Consider the following 27,842-nt stretch of genomic DNA (forward strand, 5'->3'; position numbering starts at 1 on the left):
CCCATCCCGCAACCGCCCCAGCCGGGATTCGAACCCGCGGCCCCTCCCGCCGCCGGACCGCAACGCCGCCGGCTGCGCGCGCCGCCGTGACGTCATCGCGCGCCGCTCCGTGACACGTCGACGGCGGCGGCGGCGGAAGCCCGAGCCGGATGTGCCAAGATGGCGGCGGCCGGCGCTGGGGCCGTGCGGGGCGGCGGCGCCCGCGCCCGCTGCTGAGGGGCCGCGGCCGGCGTGGGCTGCCAGGTACCGCGGGGCGCGCCCGGAGGGAGGGCCGCGGGTCCCGGGTGGGCCGCGCGAGCAGCGCCGGGCTGGAGGCGCGGGCCCCGGTGTGCCCGGTGCCCACCCCGCCGTGCCTCAGCGAGGGCCTCGGGGCTGTCGCAGCGCCGGGAGCCGGCGGGTCCCGCAGCCCCGGGCTCGGCCCGCGGCCCGGCTGGGGCGGGCTGTGGTGCCGCAAGGAGGGGCGAAGGCGCTGCCGCAGTCCGGGCCGCGCTGCCCGGTGTTTCCCCGCAGGGTTTGGGGAGCTCCGGGCGGTTTCCAGTGGGGCGGTGGGACGGGGACGCTCCGCGGGGCTCCGAGGGTTTTTCCGTGGGGTGCGGAGGGGAGAAGGTTCAGACCGATGCTGGCTATCGTGTGTCCCCTCCGACAGCGCCGGGCCCGGGGCAGGGCTGTGTTTGCGGCTCTCCGGTGCCCCAGGTCGGTGCAACTGGTGCTGACTCAGGAGTGCGGCTCCCGGAGCTGGAGAACCGGCAGCCAGGCTCCTGTCGGAATAAACGGGAACGCTTCGTGCTGCTGCTGCTGGGCTTGCGGTTCCCAAAGAGCTGTTTTGATGGAGTGATGGGCTGGTTTGGGTTGGAAGGGACCTTAAAAATCATCAACTTCCACCCCCTGCCATGGCAGGGACACCTTCCACTGGCCCAGGGTGCTCCAAGCCCTGTCCAGGGACACTTGCAGGGATCCAGGGCAGCCGCAGCTGCTCTGGGCATCCCCACCCTCACCGGGAAGGATTTTTTCCCTGGATCTCTTTAAACTTACCCTGTGCCTGTTTAAAGTTCTGCTGTTGCTCCATTTTAACAGGATAACGTTTGTAGCTCTGGTTGCTGTTGAGGAAAAGCCCGGTAGGAATCTGTCAGGAGAGTGAATGATGCAGAATGTGTTCAATCTGTCACCCACATGTGTGCAGATGTGCAGCTGTCTACATGAGATAAAACTGAAAAAGCACTAGCTGATTTTAAAGCTGCAAATCTCATTTTTCCAGCTGTTCCTGTATTTGAGATTGCAGTTTCTGTTTTTGCCTTTTTGGTCGCTTTGTTTTTACTAGGAATCTGTATGTGAATATGTTATTTATTGTTTTATTCATGCATGAGGATGAAAGTTAATATTAGCCCTCTGTAACCTGCTTTATGGGCATAGTTATTCTGTTTAAGAGTAATTTATTTAGATAGGTTTAAATTAATTGCCCCCAAAGGAATTATTTCTTTATAGATGAAGCTGTAGAGCTCATCAGATGAATTTAATTTTATGGCCTTGTCTAGAGGGTTTCAATATTTTTTTCCTCTTTGGCAATGTTTTTTTGGTACACCTGGAAACACCTTCTGCAATTGTTACTCTGGTGACTCATGTTTAGCAGGCTGCTCTGCTTTATCTATTAATAAACCAGCTGAAATATGAGAATTTCCAAACTATACAAAGCAGAGGTGGATTGCTCTTAACTTGTGTAGTTATTTCTAAATTCCTTAAAATCAGCATTTCTGTTAGTGCTGGATAAGGCACAAGGGAGGGTCAGTAGCACTGAGTTATCTTCTGTTTAAATTACCTGACATGGACACGTTCATTTTATTTGGACCCAGTTCCTCAGATCTTGCTTGCTTTTACTACTGTGTGCAGTCTGTTAATATTAACTTTGCTTCTGTGGAAGCTGATCCCTCATATTGAACCTCTGTCATGCACCATCAAAGATCCTGTCAGAGGAATGGCAAGTTCTGACTTAAAGTAGGACTTTACACTTAATATCTTTTTTAGCTAATTACTGGTGCTGGCTGTTACAAAAATATGGTAAAGTATTATTTTTTTTTTTTTTTTAAATAAGACACTGCAAGTCCTGAAACCTCTTTGTAAGCATTCCTTGATGGAATTCAGCAGCTGTGCTTTGGAAAGAATGGTGGAGGCACATGCAAGTAATGCCTGAAACTGATGGAGCTCTAATGCCTCTGTGGAAATCTGTTTGGTGTTGTCCTTCCCACCTTAATAAAACACAAATTTATGGAGTCTTAACTCTAGGTATGGCTGTGGAGTATGTGGATATGGGGGAGAAATTGAGAGGTTCTGTTAACTCTGGAAAAGGGACCTGGATTATACACAGGATGTTGGAGAGATTTTTCTTTAGAAGTTGCACTGCTGTCCAGTAAAGGCTGTGTGCTGTGGCACTTGAGTGTGCTTTTTATTGGAATTTTTTAGGTATAAATCTCTATGGAATTCATATAGTATTTTTGATAACAAGAAACCAGAAGTGTTTTGCATTTGAACTTCTCTGTAACTGTTAGAGTTTTGTCCTGATTACAAACATCTGACTTTTCTGGCTTCCAGTTTTATTACTCTTAGTAACAAGATGCTGAATCTTAGGAGAGCTCCAAATAAGAATTGCACAGCTTTTTTCTTTTATAAGCAGAAATGCAACTGCTGTGGAGCAATTGCTGTGGGTACTTCACTCTGCAGATTGTAAACAATCTTTGTTGTGTACTATGAGAAAACAAGATCATCATATGCTGCTAAGGCTTCCCTGAGCTCCACTGGAAATTGATGAATTCCTCTGGTTTGTCAGCCTGCATCCTCCCCAGGTTGTTGAGAGGTGATAAAATTGAAAAAGGCACCCTGATGAATTTACTGAACTCCTGTGTGCCAGATTCCTGCCTGTATTGTTTGGAGCTGGGGTTGGATTACTTCTGAGCGTGCCCTTTCCACCCTGAGGTGCAGCTGGAACCCTGATACTGTGCCAGAGCCCACTGGTGTTACAGTGAGAATGTTCATTGATAGGAGGGGGTACTTGATTGGTTTTCTGTCCTTAAATGCACTTTTGCTATGCAGCATTCATCTAGAAGAGAGAATATTTGTGATGAAGATGCAATTGCCTTTCTCACAATAAATAACAATACTGTGCCACACCATGTTTTTCCTGGTTAAACCAAAAGTTTAAGGGTGATAATATCTGATGAATTCCTTCTAGGGATGCTTCTCATCTTACCTGTGTAAAGGTCCAGTCACATGGAGTGCCAGTGCAGCAGGGCTGAAGATCATCTCTAACAGAATTAGAGTTAGATAATGACTTCTCAACTCTTCATAAGTAAATTGAGCAGGGCATGGTGCTGCAGGCTCTCTTCCAGCCTGGTTGCTGTCCTGTCTGTGCAGATTATTGGGAAATGTAGCAGTGGGATACCACTGGAGGGTTTGACACCAGTATGGGTCTGAACTGTTTCATTAGTCTTACTTGGATCTATTTAATAGAATTGTTAAATAATGTGCATTGATAGCACACAGCCTTACACTTCATTAATGCTGGACTGGATTTAGAAGTACAATGGAGTCCGTCAGTTCCTTATGCACTCTGAAGAAAAGGGAGATATTTTCCACTTCAAATTCTTTGAGTGATTTTATTTCTAAAATAAAACCTGCTTAAGTACTGCACATATTGTGAGGAAGGGAACTGACTTGTACCTGTGTTGTCCCAGCAGGCCAGAAGAGGAGATCTCTGCGCTGCCTCCGCAGGTGGTTTGTCACCGTGTGACCGTGCCAGGAGGCCACCATGCAGCAGCCACCGCAGCCTGTGCCCCCGGGGGCGGCTCCTCCTCCTCCGGCCGGCGTGGCTCGCAACATGTACTGGAGGAACAGCCCCCTGGGCAGGCGGGCCAACGCCGCGGCCGCGCCGGTGCCGCCCGTGACAGACCCGTTCGCCTTCGGCCGGCAAACGCCGCAGGGCTCCCCCCTGGATCACCCGCCCAAGGGCAGCGCTCCGGCCGCGTTCCCACCGCATGGACCGCACAGCTCCCTGCCGGCTCCTGTGCCTCAGGCAGGGGTAGGCACCAGTAGCTTTCCCAGTGCTCCAGTTCCCTCTCCGTCCCCGGGGTATGTTATAAATAGCGCTGCAGAAGGGCATCCCAACGCTGATGTTGGACTCCGTGGGCCTGCGGCGCCCTTGCATTATAACCCAGGAGCAGCAGTGGAAAATTCTTTCAGTGTGCATCCTGGGGTGGCGTCTGCAGCGGGCAAACCTGGGGCTAGGCAGGATGTTGGCAGAGATGCAAATGATGCAGCTTCAGCACCCACCACGGCAGCGCTCTTCCCACCACCTCCCCAGCAGCCTGGGCCCCAGTGGAGGCCTGTCCCAGGGAATCTGCAGTCTCCAGTTCGCAATTTTGTGCCCTATCCTGAGCCGTCTCCTCAGACTGACGTTCACAACGTTTCTCAGCCTTCCGTCAGCGCTTCTCACCCTCCTCCACACACAAACGTCCCACAGGGCCCCGGGCACCAAGGAGTTCCACAAAACATCGTGCAAGCGCCTTTACCCGCTGGCTGTGAGAGGAATGGCAAAAATGGCCCTGCAAACAGCAGCCATCACATGAACAGCATCCAGCCTGGAAATGTGTTTAGGCAGAACACAGACATGACTAACCCTTGGTCAAACCAACCTTACCAGGAACAGTTTTACCCACAGCCACCTTTGCAAGACTCGGGTTTTGTCCTTCCCACAGCTCAGGAAAACAACCCCAAAAACCAGTCTCCAGCTATGTCAGAAACGTCAAATAGATCTATTCCCACAGATAGAGATCCAGGAACTCTCTCCATGTTCTTCAAAGGGGATGAGGCAGAAAATGAAGAAATACTTTCATCTGAGAAAAAATACGTAATGGAGAAAACAGAGTTTGATGCCTGTCAGCAAAATTCAGCCTCCCTGTATCACCAGTCTGTGCATCCTCAGCAGGTGGCAACCAATATTCTCTCTCAGGCTCAGCTGGGTTCAGCTGGTGACATGGTACAGAAAGGAATGGATGCCCAGTACTTCCCTAAACTTGTCAGCCATCAGGAGGCACAGGCTGCTAAGCACTCTCTGTTTGCTGGTGATGACAAGGCACAGATAGGTGACCCGGCTGCTGGGTCCCAGTATGAGAATGTGGAGAACCTGGAGTGCATTCAGAATCAGGAGGTGCTGCCAAGTGAACCCCAGAACATCAACGCTTCCTCCCCTGCTGCTGGTCCCGATCCGTACAGGTACGGATCCTTCCCGGGTCAGGTGCTTCCCAAGAATGCTGTGAGCCATGCTGAAGGAGGACCAAACCTGGAGGCTCCTGACTCCTTACCTCACCCTGGCCGGCCAGACAGCGTCTCTTCCAACTACAGCAGCATCAGCCACAGGAGCAGCTCCAGCTCTGCGCGGCCCCCGGAGCACGGCGGTACATTTATCCAGCAGGAAATCGGGAAGCCTGATGAGGAATCCTCTGCCAGCTTCTTCAAACAGATTGACTCCTCTCCTCTGGGAGGAGATTCAGGTGAGCTAAACCTCAGCAAGAACTACCACGGCAATCTATCCCAGCCTCCCACTCCAAGTCCTCCTAAGCCTACAGGAGTGTTTCAGACAAGTGCAAATAGTTCTTTTGAACCTGTGAGGTCCCATGGAGTTGGTATAAAACCTGCAGAGATTGACCAAGCAAAGATGGTGGTTGAACTAAGAGAGAACCACTCAAACCAAAAGAATATCAAGAAGAACACAGCAGTGCCTGCTGCATCTCCTGGCAATCTTGAACAGCCACCAGATAATCTGGAAACAATTTACATGCCTCAGGTACACCCAGGCACTGGGGAGGCTGGAAACACGCTGCACTCTGGACCTGTTGTGGAAAATATACAATCAGTATCTGAGAGACGCTCCTCCACCAGAGCTCAGGGAGCAGTTAAGAAGTGTGATAGCCCAGCAACAACTTTATGGGCTCACAACGAGTTACCAAATTTTGGGGGAAATGTTCTCCTAGCTCCTGCTGCTCCTGCAGTGTATGTACCTGCCAAACAGACTGTGGAAGTCATTCAGCCACCAGAAGAAGGCCTGTCTAATCAGCAGCCATGTAAACCAGGGACTATTGCTGTGCAGCACTCCCAGGATGGAAATATAGCTTTTGAAAATCTTGAGAATCCTCCCAAAATGGGAGAGGAGGAAGCACTTCAGTCTCAGGCAAGTTCTGGTTATGCAAGTTTATTGTCTTCTCCACCTACAGAGTCTTTGCAAAATCAGCCTATCCTGATTGCTCAGCCTAATCAAAGCTATAACTTGGCTCAGCCAATTAATTTTTCTATTTCTCTATCTAATCAGCTAAGCAGCAATGAAAACAATCAGCCAATGAAGGACTCTGGAGCCGGGGACAAGCCTGCGATGGGTCCCCAAAGTTCACATGCTGGTGGGGAAAACATGCCACTACCTGTGATGCAAGTTGGATCTCTCCTAGTTAATGCACTTCCAAATGCTAATCTGTTAAAACATAATTTATTGCAAAGTCCTGTTAATTCCTCTGATGCTGCTTCTAATCAGCCTGCAAACTTGCTTATGAAAACTCCTCTTAATTTGAGTCCAGAAGGGCAAAAGAATGTTAATGTGGAAGGCCTTGTTCCTGAATTTGCTGGCAAGCCAGGGTCTAACTCATCTGTTTCTCCTGGGACAAATCTTCCCAGTGGAAGTGCAAGTGGCCTGGTCCCCCCTGTTAATTCCATAGCCCAGGCTAATAATTCTGCAAATCAATCAAGTAGCAAAGAAGCTGCTGGAGTGCTGGACTTCACAGTGCCACGGACGTTGGAGAAAAGCAGCACAAGTAATTCTGTCCAGGTGCACAATCAGTCACCCTCTGGTGCTCCAGCCCAACAGGCAGCTGGTGCTGCTCAGGTGCGTCCCGAGGTGCCTGACAAACAACATTTCTACCAACAGGTGACAAAAGATGTGCAGCACCAGGCTGCAGCAGACCGAGCTGCACAGCCGCAGATGCAGGCAGCTCAAATGCAGCCACCAACATCTGGGCAGTCCTCAGTTGCTGCAGACTCCCAGATCTCCACAGGGGCCAAGGCCATGCAGCAGGGGGACAGCCAGGTGCTGGGTAACCGTCCCCAGCCTGGGGGACCCCAAGAGGGAGGTTCAGCCCAGCCAAGGTACGACCAGACGAGTCCTGGGAAGCAGCCGGTGTCAGAACAGCCTCCAGGTGCTCCAGCTGCCACTGCCCCTCCTGCCAGCACTGCTCAGGCAGTGCCACCCAACGGGCAGCAAGACCTGCAGCGTCCACCCCCTCCTCAGACCCCTCAGGAGGCTTTTGGTCCACCCCAGAACCCTTACTACTACTACAGACATCCTTATGATGCTTACCAGGCTCCATATCCACCACCTTACCCTCCTGCAGACCCCAGGACAGCAGCTCACCTTTATTACATGGTAAGTTTCTATTTTCCCCTTTTTCCCCCTTAATATGTATTATTCATTTTCATTTTTGAGTTATGAATTTAAGCAGTCATGTCACAATCAACATGGAGCAGAGCATTCACGTTAAGTGTTTAAGTGTAGAGAAAATCCAGACAGCAGTAACAAAACTGACACTGCAAAGATTATGGAAACTTAAGTGGTTGCTGATACCAATTCCAGTTGGCACAGATGTCAGCTCATAGCAATTTGTTTGGAAAAAGTTGGCAGTCCAGGTGCTCAAACTTGGTTCCTGAATTATTGATGGTTTAGTAGAAAGGTTGAAATGCCTTTAGCCCAGACATAATGGGTTTTTTTCCTTAAGTTTAGGATATTACTAACTTGACTAGAACTCCTGCCACAAAAAGTAATAAAAGTTAAGCTGTAGTTTATTAACCTCCATCTCTTCAGGCGTCACTGCAGTGATGTGAATGGTGATGTTTTTTGGTTTGAACTGTTCATTTTGGAGATGTGAAGCCTCTTCCCTTGCCTGTGCTCTTGCAGGACAGCTGTGGCTCACTGCAGTGGTGTGAATGGTGATGCTTTTTGATTTCAACTGTTAATTTTGGGGGTGCTCAGCCTTTCCCTTGCCTGTGCTCTTGCAGGAGGACAGCTATGGGCAGTACGACCCCCGGTACCGGCACTACGAGGGCAGCGCTGCCTACATGGAGCCCAGCAGTTACCGCTACCCCGAGCCCGAGCGGCCCAGCTCCAGGGCCAGCCACTGCTCTGACAGACCTGCCTCCAGGTGGGTGATCCTCGGCTGAGACAAGACCTGGGTACCCCAAAGCAGGGAGGGTGGTGCTGCCTGTTGAAGTTTTACAGCATAAACCACAGGGAGGAATTCAAAACCTCTTTGTGTGCTGCCTCAGGGGTGGACGGTGTCAAATGCCATGTCTGGGAAGGATGCAATTCCCCAGCCTTTCCTCTTGCTTGTTGTTCCTTTCATTCAGTTCTTTGGGGGTTGTTGGTGTTTCTGCCAGGCAGGAAGTCACTGTGATAGCCTCAGTGCTGATGTTTGCTGTGAAAGGGCAGTGCAGGTCATGGGGTTATTAATCAATACTCATTTATTTTCTGCCTTGCACTTAAGCAGGGGCCCCTTGGTCTGTTAATGAATGGCAGTTTTGCACATTGGGTGAGATTTGCCTTGCAAGCACCATGGATACACAGTGGTTCAGGTGCTCACAAGGGAGTGGTGAGTCAGGTGCCAGCATCCTGGTGCTGTGTCAGGTCCATTTGTGTACTATTCCCTCAGCTGTGGATAAGCTTTCCTCACAAAGCTCCCAGAATGTGGTCTGGGTGGCAGAGGTGTTGTGTGGGCATGTCCCACCCACTCATTTCAGTGCAGATTTTGATTAGGAAAACTTAGAAGCTTTGATCTGTCTGATTAATACAAAATAAAGACATTTGAGAGAGGGGAACAGTGTGTTCAGATGCTACTTGAAAATATTAAATAAAAGCAGGATTAAATCTCTAACTCAAGCAAGAAGCAGCAAATTACCTTGAAGAGGATGCTGCTTTCTGATGATAATTGTGTAAGTTATTTGTATGAACTTCAAATTAATGACAAAATGTTATTGTTGTTACCTGCTTTGCAGTTTCTAACAGAGAAACTCCTGTCTGGAAATGATTAAACCCTTTGTAATGTTTGTCTGTTGTTGATAGTTCACTCATGGAGCAGTGGTCAAATTACAAATACCACATTTTATTTACCATCTCCAGAAGATTATAGATGTATTTTGATCTTGAGGAGAGCAAAACAATGGCTGTAGCTCCATATGATAACTTTTACCATTTTCTTAAGTGAATTTAAGTGTGCTGTGAGCTCTTGAAATGAGATGATAACCTCTAGTAGCACTTCCTGAGGTGCTATTTTTAGAAGGGGTTGAAGTTTCTCTACGTGGCAGTGGGCAGATCAAAGCCTGCTAGAAGTGGCTGTGTCAGGGCTGCTGTGAGTGCCAGTGCAGACAGACAGGGGCTGTGGTGTGCAGCTGCAGGGCAGCAGAGCTGTGTGTGTGTGAAACTGCCCTGAATGTGCAGTGACGGCACAGCAGCTTTGGAAACTCTGCTTGGAGAAAGGAGTAAGATCTCACTGGGGAGACTGGGGAGACTGGTTGGGTGGCCAAGGCTGGTGTGATAAGATCAGAGCTCCTCTGCAGGGTGAGGGCTGTGCTAGCAGGCTTCCCACACTCCTGCACTCGCTGGGCCACTTTGGAGTTTGCTCTCTGAGTTGTAGGACCAGTTGTAGGGAAAGGTGGAAGTTTCCATCACTCCAAACTGGCATTAAATACCTTCACCTGCTGTGTGTGTGTGTGCCCAGGTGTGTTTGTGAGATTTGTGCACCTGTGTAGGTACAGACATACATGGATGTATACATATATACACATTTATGTGTGTGCACATACATGTAGACACTGCATTTTTCATCTAACATCCATCCTCTGGCTTTTTTCAGAAATTCTAGGATGATCTGAAAATGTTGTATAATAAAGGCTCATGATATTCCAAATAATGGCCACATCTTTCTTCTTTTCATCAGAAGAAATCATCTTTTTCTATGCACTGACTCTTACTTTGCCGTGCTGGTTTTAGCCAGGTTTTTCTGCTAGTTTGGACAATCAGCTCTGTAAATGAGTATTTTCTTCATTATGAGCTGTATAATAAAACACTGTTAAATTTGGGGCAGCTATTATTTCTTAATGAATTGTTAAATTGTTGACTTCTCTGTTGAGACAGTTCAAAGGATGCTAATTATAGCAGTAGTTTTTGTGAATAATTGTCTGTAAGTAAATAAACTTATCACCAAAGCAGTTTATAAAGCCACTAAATTATTGCATGCTAAGGGCTGTCAGCTTTCAATGGCACACAACAACTTAGTGGTATATTGGGCTGTAAAGTCTTAATTTTGTGACTCCTTGGTTTCTTGGAAATGCATTATTTTAACTATGCAACTCTGTCTAATCAATTGGGGCACAGAGGTTTTCCTACCTCATGCTGAATTTAGAAGAGATTAAGGAGGAATAACAACTTTTTTCATACTTGTTTGCTTTCTTGCAGGCAAGGGTATACAGAAGATTATTATGGAAAAGGTGGATGGAGTGATTATTATTCAGGCTATTACCCAAACTCCTATGATTATGGAGGTAAGGTGTCCAAAAAAACTCTGATTTTTTTCCACAGATTTTCCTCACTTGACCCTTCAGTTTTCCTTTCCTTTGTGCAAACCCTCCATTGTAAGAGTACAGAACAGTTTTACTCCACATGTTGCAAGGCTGCCTTTCACTGGGGTGTGTCCTTGGTGTGTGACCTGAAGGCAAACCTGTAAAGTGAATTTTAGGTGGGTGTAAAGTTGACTCATGACTGGATTTTGGTTTTGTCCATCATTATCTAAGTGCTCCCTGAGACATGCTGGCACTGGGAGTCTGGAGGTAATTGTTTGTGTTGTGCCTGGGAGGGGTTTGAGCAACATCTGTCCACATCCTGACATGTTTTGCTTGGCACTCTGCAGATTGATCACAGAGATTCTGTGAATCTCGTAACAAATAGTAGGATTGAGATTTAAAGATGTTAGAAAAGATCTGATGGCAAACACTGACCCCTCAGGAGTAACTAACTCTAATGGCCATGTTTCTCTGAAAGGTGTAAAATTGATTTTTTAAAGTAAAAAGGAGTGGACATATTTATGTAGCTTTAAGTACATTTCTTTGGGTTTGCTCTGTGCTTCAGGACCAAACCAACTTGTAATTAAAGAGAAAGGAGCAGAAAAAGATTATAGTTGAAATCTACCAATATCTGAACCATTTCTTTTTGTTTTCCAAAGATCCAAGTCGCTGGGAGCGATACCCATACGACCCCAGGTACAGAGACCCGAGGAGTTATGACCAGAGGTACTGGTATGATGCTGAGCACAACCCTTACCAGAAGAGAGAAGCATATCCTTATGGCAGCAGGTTTGTCCAGTCAATCCACGTTCTCCCAGTGCTCTTTCCAGAGCTGGGGCAGCAGATTCTCTGGAGCAGGCTGTTACAATGCAGTGTTACACTTATTTCGCAGTGTAGTTGCTAGTGTGTGTGTGTGTTGCTAGTTCTTTCTGTAGCTTTAACATAGGTCATTGAGGGAAACCAGATGAGCTGTCACATCACTCTGAGAGAGGGATTGAAGGTAGCAGCATTTGTTTTTAAACCAGTTTAACATTCTGTGGGTTTTTAGAACACACTCTGAGTATAGTGTTGGTCTTGATCTTGAAAAATCTGGAGGAACTCCGTGAAGGAATGTCTGTTTACTGTAACAACAGCCTCGGTGTAGGCAGATTTAAGAGCCCTTCTGGAGTGAGGTCCTGTGGTGTTACATTTTAATTAAATGGTATTCTCTGTCTCACCCCTCGGAAATGTAGGATTTATTCCAAGCCTGTGATACTGCAGGGGAGGATCGTGGATCTGTAATCCCATTGGCCCAAGTCTTACTCTGCGCCCACTTTGAATCTCTGTTAAGCTGTGCCGGGAATCCCAAACCTCTCTTGGTCCTTCTCTCCCTAGGCTCTCCCTCTCTCCCCCTTCTCCCTCAGAAACTAAGCAAACACCTAATAGAGATCTGAAATTGCATCATGTTGAGATATTGGATGGTGCTGGGAGATCAATTAGGGCGTTGTGATGATTTTCAGGATTTGGTGGTTTTCACGAAGGTTGAGGGCCATTGGTTGTTTCTGTATGTGGATATGAGGATGATGAGGATGGTCCCACTGGAGGTGGGAGCCCCAATAAACCTTCACCTAATCAGCACCCCCAGAATCTGTGTGGATCTCCTTGCCTGCCTGCTGCTGCCAGTGAGCACACAGCTTAGGGGTCTCCCCAGGGGTCCCCCAAACAAACTGCACCAAGGTCCAGTGTGACCGTGTTTACAGGGGTCCAAGGATGAGGATCTGACTCCATGTTTCAGAAGGCTTGATTTATTATTTTATGATATATACTAGATTAAAACTATACTACAAAAATGGAAGAAAGGATTTCATCAGAAGGCTGGCTAAGAATAGAATAGCAAAGAATGATAAAGGTTTGTGGCTCGGGCTCTCTGTCCAAGCCAGCTGACTGTAATTGGCCATTAATTAGAAACAACCAACATGGGCCAATCACAGATGCACCTGTTGCATTCCACAGCAGCAGATAATCATTGTTTACATTTTGTTCCTGAGGCCTCTCAGCTTCTCAGGAGGAAAAATCCTAAGGAAAGGATTTTCATGAAAGATGCCTGTGACAGCCCAGCTCTCCTCCCTGAGCCCCGTGGGTGCCTGAGCTCACTCCTGTGTGTGTTTGTGTGCCCCTGAGCTCACTCCTGCTGTGTGTGTGCCCCCCTGAGCTCACTCCTGTGTGTGTGCCCCCCTGAGCTCACTCCTGCTCTGTGTGTGCCCCCCTGAGCTCACTCCTGTGTGTGTGTGCCCCCTGAGCTCACTCCTGTGTGTGTGTGTGTGCCCCCTGAGCTCACTCCTGTGTGTGTGTGCCCCCTGAGCTCACTCCTGTGTGTGTGTGCCCCCCTGAGCTCACTCCTGTGTGTGTGTGCCCCCCTGAGCTCACTCCTGCTGTGTGTGTGCCCCCCTGAGCTCACTCCTGTGTGTGTGCCCCTCAGGAACGAGCGATACGAGGATAACTGGAGGTACGACCCCCGTTTCACCGGGAGCTTTGACGACGAGGCGGAGCCGGCGCGGGATCCCTATGGGGACGAGTTTGAGCGGCGCAGCGTGCACAGCGAGCACTCGGGCCACAGCCTGCGCAGCTCCCGCAGCGTGCACAGCCACCACAGCAGCTTCAGCTCCCGCTCCCAGCAGGTGAGCCCCAGCTGCACGCACAGCCTGCCCTCCTGCTCTGCTGGCCCTCCAAAAGGCAGGGTTTATTCCAAGCCTGTGATGCTGCAGGGAAGGGTGGTGGATCTGTAATCCCACTGGCCCGAGTCTCATTCCACATCCAGTTTGAGTCTCTTGTTAAGCTGTGCTGGGGAGACCAAACCTCTCTTGACCCTTCTCTCCATAGGCTCTCCCTCTCTCCCCCTTCTCCCTCAGAAACCGAGCAAACACCTAATAGAGTTTCAAAAATCCAAAATTTCATAATATTGAGATACTTGATGGTGCTGGGAGATCGATTGGGGCATTGTTGATGATTTTCAGGATTTGGTGGTTTTCACAAAGGTTGAGGGCCATTGGTTGTTTCTGTACGTGGATATGCGGATGATGAGCACCCCCAATAAACCCTCATCTAATCAGCACCCCCAGATTCCATGTGGAGTCTCCTTGGTTGCCTGCTGCTGCCAGTGAACACAGGGCTTAGCACGGGGAATGAAATTTTTTTTTTTTTTAAGCTTTCATAAGCTAAGGCTGTTTATGATATACTTTTGAACTTAATGCTCTTGTAAGGAGAACTTTAAGCAAAATCAGCACTCAGCTGTGCAACTTGCTATACACACAGAAATGGAAAATTTCCTCTACTTGAATCCATTTGCTGTTTGTGAGAACATTGCCTTCCCTGTGCTTGGCTGTAGTGTGCCTGGCTTTGAATCATGTCATTTTTCTCATCACAAGCTTGGCTGTGTTACTGAACTTAGTTAAAGGACTAACTCTGTATTTGTATGATGTTATTGTGACTTTAAAAGCAAAAACCAAAGCTAACTGATTACTCATCCACTTACACCACAAATACAGATACGTGAAAAGCTCAGAGAATATTTGGCTAATTTTTGGGGTACAATTTTTGCTCATGTAATGGGTCATTTTACCTATAGTTGCTTCATTGTGTTTCTTGGAAGTTTAGGTACTTTTCCAGTCCAAAGTCCAATTCAGTAATGTTTGAAGCAGTATTGGAAATCATTTAGGCATTAATCTTTAGGCACCTGCTGTCATTTGACATTTGTTGGACTTTTTCAGTTGGGATTTTCTGTCTGTTACAGCAGAGGTGAACATTCATTCTGACCCACAGTTGTTGGTAACAGAACTGGTGCTATAATCTTAACTTTTCGCACAAGCACATAGAAAAAATTCTGTTGTGAGAAAACTGAATATGCTTGGATGTGAACAGATCAAACGATGGCAAAAACACTGGGGGAGAAGACAAAATGATTAATTACCACAGAAGGGTCTCACAGGGGGGGCTTTCTGCAAGGCTGTGAATGCAGTGCTGCTTGCTGAGTGTAACCCCAGCTAACCTGGCTGCTGTGCCCTGCCTAGAGCCAGCTGTACAGGAGCAATCACGATCTCACTGCCTACGACCCCCCTGCGCAGGCAGTGCACGCAGATTATCCCTACGGAGGCTACGAGCCCAGCTTTGATGGACAGCAGCCCTTCCCAGACTATGGCTACCCTGCTGAAACAGCCTGGTCAGCTGTGGAACAAGGTATGGACACGCTGGGCAATGAGGGAAAACGTTGTGCTGTAGATACAAAACGTTTTCTCTGGAAAAGCTTTGCCAAGGTGGTGATGTCAGTTTAGCTCTTTGAAGATGTGTTATGTGTTTGTACAGAGATGGCAGGAATGTGTCGGATACTATCAAAACCCCTGCATTGAAAAAAATGACTGGATTTTAAAGTTCTGGAGTTTAGTTATTGCAGATCTTCAGGTTTGGGACTTTGGGATTATAAAGGAACTGATTGTTTCTTACCAAGTTCAGCCAAATTCAGTAACAGGGTGTTTTTCACTAAAACCACAGCATTATTGAGTTGGGTAAATGCATCAGCAAGTTTGCTTAGCTGCACAGCAGGTTGTCTGTTCTTATTTTATCTTTTCTCCCCATTTCAGCACCTTTAAGGCCCTCAACACCTGAGAAATTTTCAGTGCCTCATATCTGTGCCAGGTTTGGGCCTGGGGGCTTCCTCATAAAAGCACTGCCAAACCTGCCTTCTGAGGGTCAGCCAGCTCTGGTTGAAATCCACAGCATGGAGGTAAAATTTAGAAGGAAAAATGGGAAGTAATGGAATAAAGGTCTTTCTTTTGGAAGGGAAATGGGGAACTTGAATCTATAACTTCCTGATTTCTCTTTTTTATGTCAGTGCATGTATCTTTTTCTGTTTGGGCTGTAATCATAAGTAAAACAGTAAATTTAAAAGTTCCTTTCCTCTGAGAGATGACTTAGTCATGATGAGATCATCCAGCTCCTTATAATTTTGTTCAGGAAGATGTACAGAGTAATTGCATGTAAAGTAGCTTTCATAATTTATCATCCTTATGCAGGTTGTGACAAAATCACCCTTAAAATTTTGCTTAAGAGGCTTGATTACATGATGGGTCATGTTCAGCTCTGGGGGTTTTATCAGTAAAAAGCAAAATTTAGAGTTACAAGACTTTCTTATGGATTATATTTGTGTTTCAGACAATGTTACAACATTCTCCAGAGCAAGAAGAGATGAGAGCCTTTCCTGGTCCTCTTGCTAAGTACGTTCCTACAGTTTTCAGAAATAATTTTCATACTTTCAGAAATTACTTCTTCATTGCAAATTACAGGATTTAAACTGACTTAAAATATTTGTGGCTTTTCACCTGCTTAAATAATACATGAGCTTTAAATTTATTCCTCAGAGTAATTACAGATAATGACCTGAATGTTTACATTTGTCTCATTAAAAACTTCTTTCTTTTTTTTTTTTTCTCAGGGATGAGACCCATAAAGTGGATGTTATTAATTTTGCACAAAGTAAAGCTGCACAGTGCTTTAAGAATGAAAATTTAATTGACAAAGAATCTGCAAGTCTTCTTTGGGACTTCATTGTACTGTTGTGCAGGCAGAATGGGGTATGTCTCACTGCTGGAGTTTTTATTTATCCTTGAGTGTTTTGTACACAAATAGTTTTTGTGCAAAGATCTGGAATTTGTGTTCTAGTCACTGATCTTGGAATATGGCACAGACTGAAGGAATGTGTAAACTGGGCATTCACCCTCAGAGGTGCTGATATTCACATATTGCTGTTGAAATGCCAAATAAAATGCAGGCAGTGTTGAAATAAGAAAATTTTCAATTTTTGTTTCCTCTCCACACACACAGACTGTTGTGGGAACAGACCTGGCTGAACTTCTGCTCCGAGATCACAAAACAGTGTGGCTTCCTGGGAAGTCCCCTAATGAGGCAAATTTGATCGATTTCAATAATGAGGCTTTGGAACAAGTGGAAGAGGAATCTGGTGAAGCCCAGCTCTCATTTCTCACCGATAATCTTGTAACCATGGTTGACAGTTTTGAGAAGGAGACTGAGAGATTCAGGGAGCTGCTGCTTTATGGACGTAAGAAAGTGAGTGCCTGTGCTGCTACTTATTTTTGTAGTGCATGCAATATATTGTGACTCTGATACAGAAATTTATACCCTACAGCTCATAATCTAAAACAAAATTACAGTGTGTTAGCTTTTATCTAAACATTTTTTTATTTGATCACAAATCACTACTGTAAAACTGGTTTTTGTGTGTAATATGTGAAGCTATTCCCAGGAAACTAATTTGTGTGTTTGTTAGGATGCTTTGGAGTCTGCCATGAAGCATGGCTTGTGGGGTCATGCTTTGCTCCTTGCCAGCAAAATGGACAGCAGGACACATGCAAGAGTGATGACCAGGTACTGGGTTGCTTTTTGATTAGTGGAATTTGGCTGCCTGTTCTGCTAATGAGGTGGAGAATGTCAAAATCATGGGTTATCCGTAGTAGTTTGTGCAAGATTTATGCTTTAATTTTACCTGTGTATTTTTTTGTTAATTATTACTTTTTATTCTGGGGTCTTCTGGGTATAAATTTAGACCTGAGAAGTTGTTCTCTGCCACCTGATCGATCCATTTAAGGAGTATTTGAACAATGTCATCTGTGACCTTGCTTGGAAAAAAACTGCAAAAACTTAACTGTCAATTGTCTTAATATTTTACTGGTAATATTTTACTTTTGAACATCACCCACTGGGTAATTTCCTCTTCAGTGTAGTATTTTAATACAGCACTTCCTTCTCTTGAGCTAGGTTAGATTAATTGCCACTGAGAGCTGAAGTACATTTTAACTGCTTACCCCACGTCTGTGTTTTGTTTTTCTCTGCAATGTCTCTGTAGGTTTGCCAACAGTCTCCCAATTAATGACCCTCTGCAGACTGTTTACCAGCTCATGTCTGGGAGGATGCCAGCTGCATCCACGGTAAGATTCACTGGGAGCTGCAGGGAGGAGCGGAGTTCCCGACAGAAATCCTTCCCAGAATGTCAGAGAAGTTGTTCTGATCCTTTTAACCATGCAGAGCTCCAGTCACTGATTTGACCTAGTAATTCTTCTCATTTTAGTGCTGTGGAGATGAGAAATGGGGAGACTGGAGGCCTCATCTAGCAATGGTGTTATCCAACTTGACCAATAACGTGGACTTGGAATCCAGGACCATTGCAACCATGGGAGACACTCTTGGTAACACTTGGGGAAATGAAGGGTGGTGACTGAGGGAAAAGCTTTGATTGCTCAGCTTATTTTTTTTTTGAAAACAGGCAATTTCTTCATAAAATATAAAGTGGAGTAGTTCTGTATGGGCTTGTCTCTATTGTGAAGGCATTTGAATGCAGAGCCAAACAAAACAGGACACTGAATGTGCCACTGGAATATCCTGAGCTCTGTCCTTTGTTTCTCTACAGCTTCTAAAGGCCTGCTGGATGCTGCTCATTTTTGTTACCTTATGGCCCAAGTTGGGTTTGGAGTTTACACAAGGAAGACAACAAAGCTTGTCCTAATTGGATCAAATCACAGGTTTGACTTTCTTTTTTTTTAAACCCAACTTTCTCAATGCAAAAATGAAAGTTTGAAAGACTGAATTGCACTGTTCCCCTTATCCTCACTAGCTGGTTTTGAGATAACCAATAAGTGTCCTGTCTTGTAGGATGTGTTTGATATTTTGTGTCTGACGGTGACAGTTCTGTGTTTCTCAGCTCAAACAATATTTTTCTTCTCCTGTTTGAAACAGTTTGCCATTTTTGAAGTTTGCCACCAATGAAGCCATTCAAAGAACAGAAGCCTATGAGTATGCACAGTCACTGGGAAGTCAGCCTGGCTGCTTGCCCAATTTCCAGGTGAGGAGCTGTTCCTGTTTTAGTTTGGTTTCTGTTTTGGCAGATGTCATGCTTTTGATCTCTCAAGTGCTGTAGTCAGTGGGGCAAATATTTTCTCTGTTATAACATGAAATGTTCATGGATAGTAATGCCATATAGCTGTTTTCCTGTAGTCATTTCATTTTCATTTTTTCATCTCTACATCCTGAACTTCTGAATTTTAACTTTATAAATTGTAATTCTGTATTCCAGAAGAAAAATCCAGCAGAATTTGCTGGCACTAGCTGTAGGTAAATAGACAACTTCTGCTGGATGCATTAGGTGGAGGAGATTAATTGAATGCTTTTTCCCTTAATTTTGGATGTGATAATGAAATATCTGAGCTTTCAGCTGAAATGTCAGACTGCCTTTTATTTGTTGCCACCCAGAGTGTTGTGATCACTGATTTTATTTGTCCTTTGCCTCCCCAGGTTTTCAAGTTCATCTATGCCTGTCGGCTGGCTGAGATGGGCCTTGCTGCCCAGGCTTTCCACTACTGTGAAGTCATTTCCAGAACTGTCCTCAAAGATCCACATTACTATTCCCCTGTGCTGATTGGCCAGCTAATCCAGGTAACATGAGGAAGAATGAAGTGTTTGTGGCTGGATGTTGTAGCTGGGAAGCTGTGGCTGATGAACTCACACTTTGCAATGGTTCCTTTCCACAGATGTCCTCCCAGCTGCGCCTGTTTGACCCTCAGATCAAAGAAAAACCAGAACAGGAATCTTTTATTGAACCCCCCTGGTTAGTGACACTTCGACATGTGGATGGACAGATCAAGGTATGGTGTGTGCTTTTCAGCATGAATTATTCCCTGGAAAGGATTAGTGTAAATCCAGTTTTTAAAATGGTTTTGTTTACACTGCCAATCACAGAAACACGGGAAGTGACCTTATATATTCATATCCTAAATGGCAAATGTTATGGTGTAAACCAAGTGAATTTACCACACTTCAGTGCCCTGAGATTCAATACAGAATAATTAAAATTATGAGAGACAGGCTTTTTTTAATACCATAATGCAAGGAGAACTGCAGGACTCATTAGGTTGCAGTAGTCAGGGGATCTGCTTGCCATAAAAATATCTCGTGCATGGATTGGTGTTGCTAGATTATAACAGTGGAAATAATGGTTGTTTATTTAAAGAGATGTGTTAGAAATTGGAACCCTGAGCTAATTAACTGTGTCTCAATTTAAAAACAAATAAACCCTTCAAATTATTGGTTGATCTTGGCTTATAAATGGCTGACAACCCGTTTTTCTTTGACTGAACGCTAAAAAACCTTTTCACACCTAAGATTTCCTTTGCTCTGTGTTCCCTTGGTTATGAAGAATGTCTGGTAGAGATGAGTTAATAATATCTTGTTTTTCCCTGCAGGAGGGTGCAATAGCCTATAACACAGACAGATCCACCCCCCCTCCCTATGAGTGCAGCACTCCCAGCTCTGAGCTGGACCGTGCCAGTCAGTGTGAGGGGGGAGGAGGCCGTGACGTGGGGCCAGGTGCTGAAAATCCCTTGCTGGCATCCTTGTTACCCAATATGGCTCAACAGATGCAGAGCGTGCAGCTGATGCCTTCAGGTTGGTGTTTCATGTCCTTTATGACAGAGAGAACACAAAGGGTTTGGGTTTCTGATACAAGAAACCACTTAAGGGGCTGGTTGGAACAGGGAGATTTCACTTCTGCATTGTATCATTCCTAGGGTAAAAGGTTCACACTGGAATTTCTGCTTCATTTTAACTCTGTTTTTGTTTTTTTTTTTTTGTTTTTTTTTTTTTTTTCATGCTGCAGTACCTCAGGCTGTCCTTGATGGCTCAGCTGCCATGATTCCTCCTGGTGACCAGGGAAGTGTCCCCTTCTACCCAGTGGCTCCTCAGCCTCTTGGCCCAGGACCTGGCTTTGCACCTCAAGGATTTTCAAATTCATATGGAACTGAACCATCCCCACTATATTTAGGGACAGCACTACCCCCAGGAGGGCCACCACAAGAAATAGAACCACAGCCAGAAGAGCAGACAAACTTGGAAACAGGTCTGGGATCTTAATAAACAGCTTTCCTTCCTTAGAAAGGGAATGAAGTGTTTCAGGGAATAATTCAAAATATCTCAGTATTTAAAAAAATAGTGATGTTTTGGGTAATGAAATTTAAAAACACCATGTAATGGCACAGAAACATCTGTAGAAAGTTGTAGTCTTCATCTTGCTTTTTTGGCTTGCTTTAAGAGAGGTCAGGCTCAGCAGGTCATGATTTAGACCTTGATAGGTAATCCCTGAATGCAGTGAGATTGGCAGTTCTGGTTCCAAGGGATGTCAGGGATTTCTGCCTCTGGACATGAGTTTCTAGGACCCTGATAAGTTTTAACTCTGTGACAGCAGAGCCTAACACATGTGGAGAGAAGGAAACTTAAGTTTGGTTAGAGTTTGAGATGTGAGGAACCTTTAACTCCTCCATCCTGATGGTTGAGTTGGATCAGCCTGCTCTGGCCTGTGTTTAGAGCAAACACAAACCCAGACAGGAGAAGAAAAAAAATCACAGCAATTGCAGCTGTCATTCTTTAAAAGACCAGGTTCTCCCTAGAAGAAAACTCTTGCCTTAAAACTGTTGTGGGGCTTAGGGGCTTTGGTGTTTATTGTTGGATTTTTTGTTGGTGTGTCCCTGCTAACATAATCTAATTTTTTTTTTAAGGAATGCAGAGAATTGCCCCAGAGTCTCCTTCACAAAACTCCTTCCCTGAGCAGAGAGAGGATGATTTCTATGGCAGGATGGCCAACATGGTATTGTTATTTCACACATTTCTTCAGCTGCATTGCAGCACAATGCAAACATGAGGATTTGGGGGTTCTGTATTGCTCTTCAGCAAGACTTGAAGCTTGGTTTTTAGAAGTCCCCAAAGAACCAGATTAAATGTCTTTGTGTGGAAAATCTCGATAAAAAATTAATGCTGTGTCAGATATTTATCTGCTTGTTTATTATGCATTGATGTCCTGGCTTTATATCTAACCAGGCAGCAGGACCAAGATCCATCTTAAGGTTTATTTTGTATGAACTTTTAGATCTGTTCTGTTTATGGATTTTTCAGAGAAGGGTTGTTTTTAACAGGGTGGGATGTGATCCATCACTGCAGCAGTGACAACTTTTGCTTTCCTGTGTTTTTGTCACCCAGGGCTATGGGAGAAGGTCCCGCACAACCTCAGAGTCCTCTGCTCATTCTGTGGGACGAGAGAGATCCAGCTCTGCAGCCAAGCAACCCTCTCCTCCTCCCTCTGCTCCTGCAGGGAAAGATACTAAAAAAGAAACAAAAAAGGAGGCAGCACCCAGAAAGGTAAACTTTCTTAGAAAGGTCCCTACAGCTGGGGGAGACTTGTCAGTAAATGTGGTAACTGCTGGTTCACTGTAGTTAAGAAATCCTGACTAAACTGTATCTTAAACTTAATAGTTGCAACTCTGGGCTCAGAGTTGCAGTCCCTGACAGAAAATGTGTTGTTGCATGAAAGTTTCTTTTAAGTTGCCTGTAAAGTGAGACAAGAATTAACTGAGATTTGATTTGTTTTTAGACTGGTGGAACCTGGTTTCGCTGGCTGATGGGAAAAGGAAAGAATGAGGCTCACCTGCCAGATGACAAGAATAAATCAGTAAGCCCCTAAGAATCACAAAAACCTTTATATACTTGAATTTGTTCCTAATGTTCTCCTGGATGACAGATGAACATTGTTTTGATGAGTAACAGATGATTGTAAAACTTTGAAGATGATTCTTATTCTAAGACCAGTTTAAAAAAAAAGTTATGGTTATTTTAGACTTTTTTAGCAGCTTTCTCTGAGCTCTTTGTTTTTGACTGTGATTTTCTTTTAGATTGTTTGGGATGAGCAGAAACAACGTTGGGTTAATCTGGATGAACCAGAAGAGGAGGTAAAAATCTGAATTCTCATTATTTCTCCAAGTGGAAAAGAAAAATCTGTACTTGGCACACAATTTTTTTAGTCTATGACTGTCTCTTAAGAGCTGCATTTTACTGAATTTGGATTAAAATGTGCTACATCAGACAATGATGTGATTGGATTTTTTTTGTCTCCTTGCAGAGTAAACCTCCTCCACCCCCTCCAACAGGATTTCCTAAAGCTGCTCAGGCTGCTCCCCCTGGGCCTGGAGGCCCACCTGGTGCCTCTGTCAACGTGTTCTCCAGGAGAGCAGGTAACGGCCAGCACTGATATTTGAGGACTTTCTCCTGCATAAAACATGAAGGCAGAAGTTCTGACTTTCCCTGCCTTGTTTGGGAACATTGGCAGCTCACTGGAGCTGTGGCTCTTGCTGGCTTTGCTCGTGCCCAGCCCCTGCTCTGCTGTCACAGTACCATGGCTTGGGTGTTACTGTTTGTATCCCTGGGGTGTTATTTCCTCATCCTAAAGGATGCTTTAACCAGCCAGCTGTTCAAAGTAGACACAGGCATGATAAACACAAGGGTTCTTTTCTGTTTTTCTGTTTTTAGCTGGAAGCAGAGCCCGTTATGTGGATGTCCTGAATCCAGGAGGAACCAAGGCAAGTGGAGCTGTTCCTGCACCATCAGACCTGTTTGCCCCCCTGGCACCCATGCCCATTCCTGCCAACGTGTTTGTTCCAAACTCAGGTGTGTGCATACAGTTGTGGGGAGGTTTTATGGCTGTTTGTGGGGTGTGTTTGGCTAAATCCCATTTTCTCTGTAGTTCCAGGGGAATCCCAGCCCATGGAGGGGAGTGGAGCAGCAGAGCACACAGCAGCTGCAAACCAAACCAACACAGACCCTGCTGCAGCTGTGGAACCAGAGGTGGGTTCCAAGGAATGTCTTATGGGCAGAACCCAAATTTTCTGATTCAAACCCCTCAGGATTCTGAGCAGCAGTTTGACAGCCACAGTCCATAAAGTATGATGTTTGTGGGGTTTGTGGTTTAACATTTTACTTAAAGAGCAGAAGAGAAATACAAGTGAAAATGGAGGTGGGAGGTTGCATTTCCTAATTTGTCAGGGCTGCAGCTTCCATGGGTGCAGCAAAGGGACTGAGGACATGGGAAGAACATGAGTACCTACATTGCAGGTTACAAATCCCTGATGTGCTGTAACATTGTTCTGCCCCTGTGGGATCTCTAAGGGAAATGTGGAATAGCCTCACAGTAATGATGATAAACAGAAGTGCTTTGTTTTCCTTCAGTACTTAAACCCTGCAGCCCTTCCTCCTGGATCTGGACTTCCTGTTCCTAACCCTGATGGCTCCCAGTCAGGCGAGGTAAGGCTTGATGCAATTTAATTAATGACTTTTTACAGTTAATTGTAATGGTCTTACAATGGGCCATTTAAAACAACCAGTAACTGATTCAGTTGGTGATAAGTAGGCAAGATGTGATATGACTGCCTCCAGAATTGTACAGAAAAGACCTCTAAGCCCATTTGAGAAGTTCAGCCTCCATGCCCTACATTCTGTGATCTCCTTTTCCTATAGAAGTACTTTTAAAAGCCTTTTTCAGAGTAAAATGTCAGTAGCAGTTGAAGGGTCTCTTCTTGCCTCCATGCATGCATATAATGTCACTAATATTAAATGCAAGACAAGGAGAGCAAGTGCTGTGTGCCAGGCAGAGTAACATGACCTTTGTTCCTACTAAATGTTTTCTATACCTACATAATTTTGTGCTTTAAGAAGTCCTTTTGATTTAAACTAACTTCTGGCTTTACGTTTGTTTTTTTGTTTTTTTAACTTGAAGTTGGTTTAACCTTTGGCAGTGAGACTTTGACAATGAAATAAAACAACTGAAAGCTTGGGGCAGTGACATGCATGACGACTTTTTTATTTGTGTTTTTTTGTATTTGTGTGTTCTTGCTGTTTTGTAGCTTTCGCGCTCTAGTTCAATGAGTTCATTATCACGTGAAGTAAGCCAGCATTTTAATCAGGTACATGTGGCTGGCCATTCTCATTTATGTTAACTTATTTACTTTCCCCTCTCCCCTCTTTATTTTGCATTTGCTCAAATACTAATGCTACTTTTAGTCATTTCCCCCTCATTTCACAGAGTTGTCATTAAAAGTAGATCATGATGTAGTGTTCCTTTTCACACTCAAACAGGGTCTTCAGTTTTGTGTATTTATGGGAGTGCATGTAATCCAGGCATGCTTTTTATTTATGTTCCTAAGATATTCACATAATTTCATCATCTTATTTCTGGGATACTAAAGAAATCAGTTGATTTTAAACAAAAAAACAAAAACATCCTCCAACAAAACCAAACCAACCTCCTAAAAAGTCTCAATACAAGCAAAACTTGGTCATTCTGCTGCTGCCGGTCTCAAATTGGTAAAAAAACACTTGTAAAAGTCCCTGTAGGAATTAAAGGAATGCTTCATCTCTGCTGGAAGTTCCAGAGCTGTGGGGTCACCACAAAGGGGTGACACAAACCTTTCTGGTATTTCTTAATAAAGCACAACCTGACATTGAGTGTTTATTTTGGGGCAAGTCCCGAGGTGTGTACTAACAAAGGCAGAAGGTACTAATTGAGTGGAGTTGCACTGGTGTCTTGTGTTGGTTTTGCATGCTTTGGACCTGCAGAGCTATTTGCAGTTGATGCATGTGCCACTGTTTGGCCAATTCCTACATTAAGCCAGCCCTGTTGTAGATCTGGATGCAAACTGTACCAGCACTCTGGAGTTGTTCAATAGGCTGTGCTCTCCATGTTGTTGGCATTATTCCTGTGAATATTTGCTCTGTATAACTTAGCAGACCACATTTGAGAGGCACTGGAGTTCCTCTCAGCCCTTGTCTAATTTCAGTGTTTTCTTTTCCCAGCCTGCTGCTGTTCCACCCTCGGGGGCACCTTCAGCAGGGGCGGTACCGTTCTACAACCCCTCTCAATTTGCACAAGTGAGTGAAGGCCCCATCTTTCCTTTTCCTTATCCTTCTTATCCAACATTTCCCAGAGCAGCTGTGGCTGCCCCTGGATCCCTGGAAGGGTCCAAGGCCAGGCTGGGCAGGGTCTGGAGCAGCAGAAGTTGTCCCTGCCCATGGCAGGGTGTGGAATGTGATGGGCTTTAAAGGCCCTTCTGACCCAGACCAGTCTGATTCTATGCTTTGAACAAAACATGATTTTGTGCTTTATCAGCTTAATCTGGGTTGTTGCACACAGAGTGTTAAATGTGCACAAAGATCAGTCTGGCACCAGTTCAATTTAACAAGTTCCCATTCCAAACTTTATTCCAGATTTCTTGAATTTTTGTCTCCAGCATGACCCTTTTACAGAGCACTTTGTTTATCCCTGTTCTTTTTTCAGTCTCCTGCAGCCACTGGAAGTTCAAGACTGGGAAGAATTGGACAGAGGAAGTATCCAACATTGAAGTAGAATACAATGGCTTTGTATTTGGAGTCCTTACTCATGTTCTGAGTATGCACAGAACTCTTCAGCCTTATGGCACATGCTATCAGCTGCAGTTGACAGGACAGAAATATGATGATGGGTGATCTTTTTCATGCTTGCACCTCATCTACGCAAACCATTACCAAACATGAAATATATGTAACTTTTCCTTTTCAAAACCTGGCTAGAAATAGCTTTGCTGTGATAAAGAATAGGCACAAGAGAGGAAATAGTTGCTGTCTGTTACAAAACCTGTTTGTAAATTGCATAGGCAATTTATTCCTTAAATTTATTTTAAACCTTACTAGCGTGACCTTCCGAGACATAGTTTCAGGGATTCCTTAATTTCTGAAGGATGCTTCCCTCCCAGCAGGGGTAAAAAACAAACATGTCCACATTGTAAGATAACACTGTGGCCTTAAGAGGACCATGCACAATCAGCCAGAGTGTGGAAGCAGAGGTGTTCCCCTGGGAGAGGCTCACCCAGGAGCTGCCTCCTGCTGCTTTGGCTTTTGGGAGGAGGGAGGTGGCCACAGCTCATCCAAATAAATCGACTTCTATTGAATGAAAACTGTGACTGTAATCTAATCCTGATTTGATTTGGATCTTTCCTAGTCTGTATGTAGTTTGTGGTTTAGACTACCTGTAAAGCCAAGTGTATAGTGGGAAGGAGCTCTGTATCATAGCCAACGCTGTTCTCTTGACGAGTGAGTGTTTGTTTAAGTGCAATACGGTTACTTTGCTTTCTCTCAAACTGCTGGCACTCTGCAGCTGGGGGGTAACAGCTTGAAAGTTGTTTATTTTTTCCTTTTGGGAGTGCCAGAATCAGTGTAATAATCCGTTCTTGAATCTCCCTTACTAAAATAACCAAGGTCTTAAATAGCTAACTGCTAAATTTCATACTAAAAGTAGATGGATTAGACCTCTACAGATGGACTTCAAAATCTTAAGGTTTAATATAGGAAATCTTGAAAACCATGGTATGCAGCATTTATATTCACTGAAGAATCTGAATTATCTGCAAAGAGAGAAATAAACTTTAAATATTTATTAAATCATTAGGCCATATTTTATTTAGAACTTGCCACCAAACTATTTGATTTTACTTGAATTTCTGCCCGGAGTAGAAGTAATACAAATGTGAAATTGCCAGTATTTGTCCCCAGTTGTTTTTTGGTTTGGTTTTTTTTTTTTTTTTTTCTGTTTTTTTTTTTTTTTTTTTCTTTTCCTGAATACCACCACTTTTCTAAGATTGTGCTAGCCTTATCTATGTCCCAAAAAGTTTGTATGCAGCCCAAGTAAAACACTATTTGGGGGGATTAGAAACCTTTGTGTGCTGGTCCATTCTCAATTCCCACCATGGACAGCAGCAGTCAGTGTGGTTTACTTTTCTATAATTGAAACCTGATCAGACACTTGGCTTTCCTCTAGTCCAGCCAGGCTGCTGATTATTTTCTCCTTTCAGTAGAGACTGCCAAACAACTTCATTCAAGGAGGCTCCCCCTGAGCTGGGAGCAGCTGTCTTTCCTAAGTGTAAGATTTGACACTGTAAATTCTTGAATAAAATATTTTGCGCTCTGGAGCACTTTCACATTTCACTTTCTTCTTGTGGTTATTGCTTTAATGAGGTGGGTGAAGGAACCTTTCCTGTTTTTCTGGGAATGATCTGTGTGAGCAAAGTGAAGTTTTTGGTGTTTGAAACAGCTTAATCAGAGCAGGTTTAGGTGCAATATTAGGAAGAAATCCTTCCCCATGAAGGTGAAGAGGCTCTGGCACAGTTGCTGAGGGAAGCTGTGGCTGTCCCATCCCTGGAAGTGTCCAGGAGGGTCAGGCTGAACAGGACTCGGAGCCTGTGGAAGGTGTCTGTATCCATGGCAGAGGCTGCAAACTGAGTGATCCTCAATGTCCCTTACCACCCCCGGTGATCAGT

At 45.0% G+C, this 27,842-nt stretch overlaps 1 protein-coding gene across 3 annotated transcripts; it reads left to right on the forward strand.

Annotated features, from left to right (window-relative positions):
- The first annotated feature begins 213 nt into the window (after positions 1-213).
- SEC16A (SEC16 homolog A, endoplasmic reticulum export factor) lies at positions 214-27,501 on the forward strand. 3 transcript variants are annotated; one of them, XM_058038073.1, is made up of 31 exons: positions 214-243; positions 3,723-7,453; positions 8,083-8,225; positions 10,535-10,620; positions 11,298-11,427; positions 13,097-13,295; positions 14,685-14,850; positions 15,252-15,394; positions 15,823-15,884; positions 16,103-16,241; positions 16,492-16,734; positions 16,955-17,052; positions 17,531-17,612; positions 17,753-17,870; positions 18,092-18,203; positions 18,418-18,523; positions 18,973-19,113; positions 19,209-19,322; positions 19,920-20,121; positions 20,333-20,572; positions 21,228-21,316; positions 21,706-21,864; positions 22,097-22,174; positions 22,395-22,451; positions 22,622-22,733; positions 23,029-23,166; positions 23,243-23,343; positions 23,725-23,799; positions 24,399-24,458; positions 25,348-25,422; positions 25,829-27,501. In XM_058038073.1, exons 2-31 carry the CDS (start codon positions 3,797-3,799, stop codon positions 25,895-25,897), a joined length of 7,194 nt encoding a protein of 2,397 aa, XP_057894056.1. In that variant the 5' UTR covers positions 214-243; positions 3,723-3,796; the 3' UTR covers positions 25,898-27,501. The 3 variants fall into 3 exon arrangements, with proteins under 3 accessions (XP_057894056.1, XP_057894057.1, XP_057894058.1); XM_058038074.1 differs by having other exon boundaries at positions 14,739-14,850; XM_058038075.1 differs by lacking the exon at positions 24,399-24,458.
- The last annotated feature ends 341 nt before the right edge of the window (positions 27,502-27,842 follow it).

This window comes from Melospiza georgiana, chromosome 20 (genome assembly GCF_028018845.1).
Source record: "Melospiza georgiana isolate bMelGeo1 chromosome 20, bMelGeo1.pri, whole genome shotgun sequence".
Taxonomy (NCBI): domain Eukaryota; kingdom Metazoa; phylum Chordata; class Aves; order Passeriformes; family Passerellidae; genus Melospiza; species Melospiza georgiana.